This window comes from Xiphophorus hellerii, chromosome 8 (assembly GCF_003331165.1).
Source record: "Xiphophorus hellerii strain 12219 chromosome 8, Xiphophorus_hellerii-4.1, whole genome shotgun sequence".
Taxonomy (NCBI): domain Eukaryota; kingdom Metazoa; phylum Chordata; class Actinopteri; order Cyprinodontiformes; family Poeciliidae; genus Xiphophorus; species Xiphophorus hellerii.
Window position 1 is genome coordinate 721,284 of NC_045679.1, and position 10,784 is coordinate 732,067.

The 10,784-nt window shown below is 41.2% G+C and overlaps 1 protein-coding gene across 1 annotated transcript; it reads right to left on the reverse strand.

Annotated features, from left to right (window-relative positions):
• Positions 1 to 492: 492 nt before the first annotated feature.
• Positions 493 to 10,046, reverse strand: tbc1d13 (TBC1 domain family, member 13). The gene is made up of 12 exons (XM_032569855.1): positions 9,883 to 10,046; positions 8,392 to 8,465; positions 8,279 to 8,319; positions 8,007 to 8,068; positions 7,488 to 7,587; positions 7,228 to 7,310; positions 6,997 to 7,156; positions 6,177 to 6,387; positions 5,945 to 6,108; positions 5,225 to 5,385; positions 5,081 to 5,138; positions 493 to 3,826 (listed from the first exon to the last, which is right to left on the reverse strand). The coding sequence occupies exons 1-12, from the start codon at positions 9,903 to 9,905 to the stop codon at positions 3,761 to 3,763; spliced, it is 1,203 nt and encodes a 400-aa protein (XP_032425746.1). The 5' UTR covers positions 9,906 to 10,046; the 3' UTR covers positions 493 to 3,760.
• Between the last annotated feature and the right edge of the window lie 738 nt (positions 10,047 to 10,784).

Consider the following 10,784-nt stretch of genomic DNA (forward strand, 5'->3'; position numbering starts at 1 on the left):
GTCGTCCAGATGAAATGAAATCGCATGAAGCCGCGCTTCACTTTGACTCAAAAATAAATTTGTTCTGACGTTCTACTCAGTACTTGAGTAACTTTTTATCAAATACTTTTTTACTCAAGTAATTTCCTGGACGGATAAGTTTTACTTTTACTGGAGTAAAAACATGTTGAAGTTGTTTTACTCTGTTTGTGGGAACTCTTCCTCCTCTCCTCCACCAGGTGTGAACGTCCTGAAAGCAGATTGGACTTTAATCCAGTTTGAGTGAAACTGGTAAATGGCCGACCGGCCGAAGTTTACATGTTATTTAACACTTTACATGTTACAAAATAAATTATTTTAAAGAACTAAATTAATTAGTCAAACATTTCTGTCATTGTTTATTTTAATTCACATAAGCAAACATGTAAAAACTATTTATATACAATTATTTTAAACACTGAAGAATATTACAAAAAATGTCATTTGAGTTTACAAAATGTAAAATCATGCAAATAAGAAAAAGACAAGTTTTATTCAACAATCCAACAGAAAAGCATCAGGAGAAATAAATAGACATTAAACTGATGAGGACGTTGTTGGTAACAATCCCTCAAAGTAAAAACCTTTGTGCACTTTAGACACCTTCAGTTTGTTTTGGTCTGAATCTGGAGCTTTGTAACTTCATCTGTTGGTGATTTAAACTCAACAACGTTACAGAAACTTTTCCTGAAAGGTTTGATCATCAGGAGGGAAAAATGACAAAAGCTTCAAATTTCTCCCAAAAACCAGCAGCAGATCCTGAAAACGGGACCAGAAACCAGCAAATTCTGAGTCTTTGGTGTTTGGATCAAAGCTGGACGACAGAACCAGAACCGACTCTGGTTTCCATGTCAGTAAACTTCATTTGTTTTGTTCCAAAGGGCTCTAATAACCTCAGATGTTCAGTCAATATAAACCATAATTTAGAGATTTTCTCAACATGATTAATCAGTTTTCATCCTGATCCGGTTCGGTCGGGATGTCGTTGTTCTTTCTGGTATCTGAGCATCAAACCAAACCAGATGAGGTTCAGATGATGGAGTTTATATGTTCTGCCTAAGTGGAGCCATCTAGTGGCTCAGTTTTAGATTGCACTTTAATCCACAGGATCCTTTCAGAGAAACTGTTTGCAGCAGAAACTGGAAAATACCCAGAATTTTGTACAGTTGGGCTCAGAAATGTTCCTGTAATACGCCGTTATGATGCATCGCATGTAAAGAGCTTAAAGATCATCCTTCAGTAGATAAACCTCTGATGATGCATTTAGTGTCATAAAAGCAGTAAAACCTTTACTGTGGCGCTTTCTAAATAATAAACAGTGACTTCATGGTTTGGAAAATAAAAACACTTTTGGCTCATTTGGCAAGAAAAAAAAAAGGTTTTGTTTTTGTTTTTGTTTAGGAGGGAGAAAAAAAAAGTCAGATTTATATCCTGGATTTTAAAGAAATGTTTATAAACACTCAGTTCTTAATGAGATGATCAACGTGAGAGCCCAAGGTTTTATTTTTAATGCCCAATCTAAAACCAAACCCTCATTTCATCATAACTTCCAGATTGTTCCTATAAATCGTTCAAAGTGGTTTGGATCAACAAGTTCTCCAGTTTTTGTGCTTCTTCACTCATTTCCAGAGAACTTTTTTAACTCAGACTCAAATAATCCAGAAAAATCATATAAACTTAAAGCATGATGTCAGCGTGGCGTCAACCCAATGAGCAAACATGATTAAAATGTTTCTTCACTGTGTAAATACACAGAGACTCCTTGTTAGCTGCTAGCATGGCTAACGGTAGTTAGCACCATAACGATTTGTTCAGGTAAAACCAACTCAACATGTGGTAGACATCAGAGACCAGAGAGTTTATCCCCTAGAGAAAGTCTTGATCGGGACTGAAGGAGATTCTAGATGTGACCTCATGATGCTAATGTGCTACAAACTAATAAATGATTTAGGCTAAAAAACACAAACATAAAATGCAACAGAAAAAACCTGCAAAGAAAAAAATAAATCAATCAACAAACCTCTTACTCCCACAGAAAATGCTGCAAATTGTAAAAAAGAGCAAAAGCTGCAAACTAACTCACTAAACAGAAGTCCTCCTCACCAGCAGGGGGAGTCTGGAGTTGGTAATATAAACATGTTGATACACTGTGGTTATATAATAATGTAATATACTCTGAAAAAGTCGTGAAGTGAAACACACCCTCTCTTTCTTCCTCCAGCTTTCTTCTAGTCGGCTCCCCCTTGTGGTCTGGAGGACTTCCGTTTGATGAAACAAGTTTGCAGCGTTTTGCATTTTGGTTCGTTTCCTTATGAAATTTAACCTGCTTTTTGTTTCTATGCTTTGCTTCCTCCAGATGATCTGGACTCTTTAGAACAGATCACTTCCTGTTTCCTCTGTTGACATTTTAAAATTTACACAATCACTCATGTTTGGCTGTGATGTACGTAATGCATCAGTTCAATGATATGAAGTTTACCAGAAATGTTCTGCCCTGTAAACAATCATCCTCCACTGTGAAGAGGGAAGAGCCGATCTGAACGAGGCTGTTAATAATTCAATATTTGTAAGTCGGTTCTGACCATGAACTGACCGGCTTCCTTCACTTCCTCTGCTGCCGTCGCAGAAACTACAGATGGACTATGACTCTAAAGCAGATTAGAAAATCAACATTTTTATTCAGAACTTCTTCTGTTCACTGATTGGCCTGAAATTTTTCTGGAGAAATCCAAGTCAATGGGAGGAATCCCAGACTCAGCAGTGAAGAGAGTTGAGAATCGAGTGGAAGGCAACAGACAGCCTACTGTTTCCTGTGACTGCAGCCATTTTGGTTTGCATTCAGGTTTTTGGCATTTGCAGCACATTTACACCCGTCAGTCACCAAACTTCACTGGAGAATCGATTCTTCAAGGTCTGACATGTCTAAGGTGTCAAATCTGGACTGAGACCTTCAGGAATTCTGGAGAACCGTTGATTCAAACCAGTAAAAGATCTCAGGAACATCTGGATCACAGGAAGTGGGTGGTTTAAAACTTTTGCACAATACTGACCAGAGGTTTCCTGTTTACTTGGGTTTGAACTGAAATCTGTTCTCTGAGCACCAGCAGAAAAACTGTAAAGGCTCCAGAGACGATTCATACCAGACAGAACTTCACCAGATATTAGTCTGTACCCGGAACCAAAAACCAGATCCAGAACCGAACCAGAACTGGACCCAGAACCATGGGCTAAAGGTGGAAAACATGCAGCATGGCGGTCCATCTGGTCTCATAGTGAAGTCCAAACTCTGGTTCTGAGTATCTGGTACCTGCTGCTGGTTCTGGACCTTCAGAAAGTCTCTGACCAGAAATCCTGGAGGTTCTGTTGAGCTGAAGAACCGGTTCTACTGAATCCGTCCCGGAGAAGCAGAAACAGAACCGAATGTTCTCCTGTAGAGAAGTTAAACACTGACAGGAAATGGACCTGGTCACTTCCTGCTCCATAAAGGCCCAAAAGTTTCTGACATTAGAAAAACGAAGCAACGCCTCAGAAGATCTGCGATATTCGCTGGACTCTCCTCCAGCAGTCGTCATGGCAACCGGCTCTGTAGTGTTGAATCGTTTTGGCTCCTCCTCCTCCAGATGATCAATAAAACAATATTTTCTGATCAGTTCGTAAGGAAGAGGATTGTTGCCATGGCGGATGATGAAGCAGGTTTGACCTTTGACCCGGCTCTCAGTCTGACCTCCTACCTTCGTCCAGGTTAGCAGTTCTCCTGCAGCTCTTTGGCCTTGGTCAGGATGAGGTGGACGTCTGAGATCGGATAATCCTGCAGAAAGAAAAGATTTTAACTTCAGTAAATAAACCAGAAATTAAGAAACTGATCCGGGTCAGAAAACCTAAATATGAAACAATGAGACCAGAAAATCTGCTGTTTATTTTATTGAGATGTTTGATTAAAACATCATCAGCTTAAAATGTTTGATTTTAAAGTTTGAAATCAACACAAAAAATAAATTAACTGAAAATAACAAACAAACTTCAGAAGATTCAGGAAGGTTTTAACATTTAATTCACATTTTGGATAAATAAGGATTTTTAAATTTAACTGGTTCTAGAATGAACTTTAAGATTTGAATTCAACAAATGATACAGCAGTTTGTGGCATTTAATTGTCAGATGGAACATTTCTTCAAAGTAAATAGTTTTAACTTTTAAAACAATTTCTCCTGATCAGAAAACCAACCTGGTTCTGAACTTGGAGTCTTGATGTTTACATTTCAGCAACGAGGCGATTCAGTCATTTATGACATAATAATAATTATTAAACTAAATATTTTAATTATATTTTGTCAAATATCAAAATAACCAAGAATAACCAGAACAAAGTTATTAATCAAATGAACTAACCAGCTGGTTTTAGTCTAGGTTTAAAGGAACTCAGTGTTTCGGCTGTTTTTCAGTTTACTGGAAGTTTGTTCCAGATTTGTGGTGAATAGAATCTGAATGCTGCTTCTCTCCGTCTGGTTCTGGTTCTGGTTGCAGAGCAGAACCAGAACCAGAAGACCTGAGAGATCTGGAAGGTTGCTATGACAACAGCAGCAGATCGTTAATCCTGGAAATGTTCTTCAGCTGAATCTCTGTCAGATATGGAGACAAAAACGTTTGATAGTTATATAGAAGGCTGATTGTAGAACCGTCTTTATGTGGCTCTGAAGGTTAAGGTCAGAGGTCAGCCTGATCTCTGGTTTCCAGATGGATGAAGTGAAGCTGTGTGTTGACTCTAGAATTATAAATCTAGATCTATAACTTTAGATCGTTCCTCTTTAATAACTTCAGTTTCAGTTCAGAAAGTTTTGCAGATCCACACATTTATCTGTTGTCAGCATCTGATCAGTGATTGGATGGGGTCAAAGGTCACCTGGTGACTAATATTTTTTGTTATAACCTGAACATACGGACGTTAAATAGGAGGTTCCCCAGGACGGAGCCCTGGGGAACCCCACATGAGACGTCTGTTGGTTCGTTCCTGTTTTTTCTGCTCTTTAAAGTTTTAATTATTAAACGACAGCAGTGGACGTACCTGCAGCAGCCTCATGTTGGTGGTGAAGTCTCCGGACAGCAAGCTGTCCCGGATCAGTCTGGACAGGAGGACAGAGAGACGGGTCAGGGTTCAGCTACAGTAACGGGTCGGGACCAGAACCCATGCAGAACCTGGGAGCCTCACATGAGCATGGCGCAGCAGACCAGCAGCAGGAAGTGGAAGCGGTCCCGGTCGGAGAACAGGGAGTCCCAGATCCGGATGACGTCCGGCAGCAGGAACTCCTGGGACAGCAGCAGGGTGAGCCAGCGGAAGGTGAAGTACTGAGGCTTGATGTTCTGCTCCTCCTGTGGGACAGCACCAGAACCGGTAACGGGTCAGTTAACGGGTCAGAGTGAATAAAGAAACACCCCCAACCTCAGTCTGAGTTACCAAGCTGATGATAACATGTTAGCATTGAGCTTCTAACAGTTTCACTAAACAGAATCTCTGCTGTCTCTGCTACAAACATTTACACTCAGCCTGGCAGGGCAAACAAAGCCTGGTGGCCGCCAGGCTGATATTCTACTGGAAACCCCGATTTAAACAGAAAGCAATGAAAAAATGACTAAATTTATTGGGGATTATTTCATTTTTGATTAAATAATTTCTATTTAAACTTTGTATTTAAATATAAATTAATGTAAACAGACTAAATGTATAAAAGTTTTATTTTTCCGGAGCGTTTCCAGACCAGATTGGTTTGTTCCTCCTCCTCAGCGGTGCGCTACCAGCTTGAGGAAGAGGAGCGCGGCAGTGCGTTACCAGCCTGAGGAAGAGGAGCGCGGCGGTGCGTTACCAGCCTGAGGAAGAGGAGCGCGGCGGTGCGTTACCAGTTTGAGGAAGAGGAGCGCGGCGGTGCGTTACCAGTTTGAGGAAGAGCTCGTGGTCCTTGTCGCGCAGCATGGCGTAGACGCTCTCCATCCTGCAGGTGATGCCGCACTGAGAGTCGTCCAGACTCTTGATGAAGTTGTCGCGGTTCTCTGACATCAGGTTGGTGAAGCAGAAGAAGGTGTCGGCCTCGGCGTGCTCTGCAGGACGGAGCACAGCGCCGTCAGAACCAGAACCAGAAACAGAACCAGAAAACCTGAATCAGAACCTTTCCAGGAGCTGCTGGGGTCGGTGGCGAAGGTGTAGTAGATTGGCCCGACGATCTCGTTCATGCCCTGGACGTAAGCGATGCCCGGGTTCAGCTTGGCGTAGATGAAGAGGATCCGCTCCACCACCTCCCAGTGCGCCTCGCTGCCGCTGGGCAGAACCTCGTACTCATTGGACGGGTACAGGTTCAGAGACTTTCCTGGAGAGCTGACCTGGACCGCAGAACCGGAGAAACAGAGATCGGGTCCAGGAGGTCAGAGGTCAGAGGACCGGCGGGTCAGAAGCAGTAGATCAAAGTTAGAGAAGAACCGGGTTCCACAAAAACTAAAAGAAAAAACTGGAATGTTCTGATCCAGTTCTCACATTTTTTATGTGATAATAATAATAATAATTTTTACAGCTGATCTTGAACATTTCTTCAAAGTTTCTCTCTCACATCAGAAGCAAAACTTATTTTATACCAACAGATCTTGTTGGTATCTGAGGAAAGCAAATAAAAAGTAAATGATTTTATTGATGCATATTAATAAATACAACAAAACATAAGAAATAAAAAGAGCAACAACTAAAATTTTCACTTTGTCTGATTATAAGATTTGTATTTTAAATAAATTTATAGGTTCCTTTATTCGTCTTCTGTGTAAACTGGTTTATTTTTCACTTTATTCATAAATAAATACCACAAGAAATTTTAATAGTATTTAATAAATAAATAAAAAATAAAAATGAAGGTTATTTAATATTAACTTATAATGAAAACCCTTCAGGTCTAATCTCTATTTTATTATAAATGCTGCCTGCGGCGCCCCCTGCTGACTCACGTTGGTGACTCCGCTCCGGTTCCGGTTCACGGTTTGGGCCTTCAGCGTGGTTTGCTCCACGCGGCGCCGCAGCGTCTCGTAGTCGTTCTGCGGGTCCAGGATCAGCTGGCACGGATAGTCGGTGGGCCGCTGGAAGAACGCCATGTCCGGGTACAGCCGCCTGCAGAACCAGAACCGACCCGGATCAGAACCAGTCCGGGTCCGGGTCAGAGCCCGGGTCCGGGTTCTTACCTCACATCCTTGTCGATCTGCAGCAGAATCTCGTTATCCTTGAAGTACGTGTTCCAGCGGCTGTCCGGGTTCGGGTTCAGCGGCTGCAACGCCAAAAGACCCGGTTCTGACTGGACCGGTTCTGACAGATCCAACTGGTCCGGTCTACCAAAACCAGGTAGAACTGGTACAACTAGTTGGTACCAGTTCTACTGATTATGCAATCTGGGCCTTGTAGAACCACCTGTCAGAATCAGAACCAGAACCGGGTCAGTACTTACGTGGTCCTCCAGCGTGACGTCGGCTCTGGACAGGCCCAGGTTGGCCTTGGCGATACCGGGCTGGATGATCATCTCTCTGAGGAACTGGGAGTAAACCTCTCTGTGGAGACAGGACAGAGGATTGGACCGGACCAGACCAGAACTTTCCTCCTGAATGACAGGAAGAGGAGGTTCTGCTTCAGTAGATGAACCGGACCTCCAGGTCCGTTATGCAACAGGACTCAGAACCAGAGAAACGGGTCTCTCTGGTTCTGATGAAACAAGCAGCTAAAGTCCAAACAGAACAGCAGCTATTGATTATTACTGATCAATAATTTGGCTGATTGAGAATAATCAATTAATCATTGGAACAAAAAGGTGATCAACAGAATCTGGATCAGCTGAAGCTGAAATCTGCAGCAGAACCAGAGAAGCTTCTTCTTCTGTCCAGTGAGCAGCGCCGGAGTTAAACTCCGCCCCCTGCTGGCCGTTACAGGCATGGCAACCTGAAGTCCGGCCCAGTCGGCCCGGTTCTCCTACCTCTGCTTCTTCAGGAAGGAATCCCATAACGTCTGGTCCAGAGGCAGGTAGTTCAGCAGAATCTGGAGGATAAATGAACCGGGTCAGAACACGGCCGGTACTTCCCATCAGGACACAGAACTTATTACCATAAATACAACAGAGATACAGGAAGTTCTGGGCCGGTCCTGGTCTGATTCAGGACCGGTTCCAGGTTGGTTGTGGCCTGTTCCTGGCCCGGTTCTGGGCTGGTGTCTAAACCGGTTCTGGACCTTCCTGTGAGTGAAACTCACCTTCCAGCACAGCGAGCGCAGTCCTTCCTCATGAGGGATTCCTGAGGGAAACAACCAGAGTCAGATTGAACCAATCAGAGCACAGCGTCTACTGGCTGGAGGTCAAAGGTTACCGCTGAAGCTCAGCTCCCTCAGCGTCATCAGGTTGATGCTTTCCTCTCCCAAAGCCGATTTGAACTCTTGGATCCTGAAGAAACCAGGAGGAAGTTTGAGGAACAGAGATAATCTGTTACCATGGTATCAGATTAAACATTTACAGAATAAACTAAGTAGCAGCAAATCAATCCTGGCTAAAGCTGGACATATTCTGGATAATAAATCACTTTATATTCTATATAACTCTCTGATTTAACATATTTAACATATTGTTCAGAGGTGTGGGGAATTAATTAAAGCTCTTTACATCCACTGAGTTTCCTACAGAAACATTAGAATCATCCATAATGTTGGTTATTATGAGAACACAAACCTGTTATTATTAAAATCTAAAACTCCTAAATTGAAGATCTGGTGGAATTTAAAATTGGTCAAATTCTGTTTAAGGCGTCTAATAAACTGCAGCCTGAGCTCATAGAGAGCAAGTTTTATGAAAGAGAAGGAGATAAAACTTCAACTCAAACTTAAGGATTCGTAGTTTAACAACAACAAGAAAGAGTTTTGAATTTCAATTCATGGGGTAAAATTATGGAACAAGTTAAATGAGGAGTTAAAACAAAGTCAGAACTTAATACAATTTAAAAGGAAATATAAGGAGGTCATTTTCACAAGATATAGAAATATGGGTGAGAGTTGGCACTGATGTGTTTCCGTAAACTGAGGCTAACGCATATGAGTGTATGGGTATGGATGTATATATTTAGACATATGTAAACCCAGATAAAATGGAAAATTAATGAACCAGTTTATTTTTAGTTTTGATTGGATTTATTAATGAGGGTCCATCTGAAAATATTGTCTGAGTTTATGGGGTCAGAGGTCATCAGTTTCTTTCTTCTTCCTGCTCCTTTTCCAGCATGTTAAGATTACTGTGGTACAAAAATATGTCTTTTGCCTTCCTTGTTCTAGTGCATGATTTTATACTACTATCATGTTGGAAATAAAGTTTCATTTTATTTCATAATAATCTGACATCAGAGTTCAGTATGGACGGACGGATGGACCGATGTTCCGATAATAGTATATCGATCATCTATTTTGCAGCCTAATGCCAACAAAAGCTTCAGAAATCTTTTTTAAAATAACCTGCAGCTGTTTATTTTTTAGCAGCTGTTTGCGCACTCGTGTTTGCTTTTGATGACGTCAGCAGCTGAAAGCAGTCAGCTGACCTGCTAACAGGGAGCTAACGTGGCTAAACAAACACAGCTAACTGACTCAAACCGTAAAAACGTTTTAAAACCCAATTAAATGGCTTAAAATGAGACAATATAAACGGACATGAAGCCTGATGTATTAATAACGGATCAGATTAAATTAATTGTGTGTTGAACGTGAAGTTAGCCTTTGTTTGGTTAGCGGGGCTGTTAGCTCCAGCTAATTGATTCTCTGCGGTCCAGCTGCGTTTTTCTCCGGCTGCCTCTGAGTCTCACCTGAGGAGGAGAACTCACCTGTTCTTGTAGGCAGTAGACATGTCTGGCAGGTGACGCTGCTTCCCTTTCAGCCTTTCTCCCAGAAACGGGAATGAATTATTGGACTCAGGGAAGTTAGCCTGCTGGAACTTCCGCCTTTTCAGCCAGCAGGCAGAGCTACGGCGGACGGCGAGGGACAAACAAGCACATGACGCCGCATTCATTTTGCGTCGGAATCTGGAGCATCGTGACGTCATAGTCATACACAACATATAAAAGTAATTATGACCTGAACTCTGACCCCAAATTTTAAATCAGTGTGTGATTCAATAAGCTATATAAAGTATTTATGCATGTTTGTTGTAATAATGGCCGCTGACTTTCTACCAGTGGCAGCCATATTGTTTGAGATTTCGAAGATGATTAATAAATGTGTCTTGTAATTGGATTTCTGATGACAGTGGATGTTTTAGTTGTGGATTTAGTCTGAAGTCACTTAGAAAACTAGCTGAATTAAAAACAAGAAATGTTATACTGCCATCTAGTGGCAGTTAGATGAATATCATATTATTTATTATTACTTAATAAAATGAAGTAAACTCATCAGAAACAAATGAGGTTGGACAGAAAAGTATTTAGTTTAATTTTGCTGCTAAACATTCAGATATTAAAAATTAAACCCCACTCTTTCAGCAGAAATTCTGAACATTAGACATTATTAATAGATTAAAAATGTTATTCAAACTATTTCATGAAAAATGAGCATTTTGAGTTTTGAAAATAGTTATATGTGAAAATGAATGTCAAAGGTTAGATGTGTAAGTAAGAATCAGGATAAACATTTAAATTCAGCATTTATTTTATTTTTAAAGAACATTTTTGCTGCTGTAATTTATTAACTTGTTATTGAATCTCAGCTGAATATAAACCAAAAGCAGCAG

Bases quoted from the DNA above. Each gene is read 5' to 3' on its own strand.
- tbc1d13 (XM_032569855.1), bottom strand. From the start codon at position 9,905: ATGTCTACTGCCTACAAGAACAG. The intron at 6,388-6,996 runs GTGAGTCAGCAG...TCTGCGGTCCAG, and splicing joins ACCGGAGCGGAGTCACCAAC to GTCAGCTCTCCAGGAAAGTC. The intron at 3,827-5,080 runs GTACGTCCACTG...TTCTTTCTGCAG, and splicing joins CCAACATGAGGCTGCTGCAG to GATTATCCGATCTCAGACGT.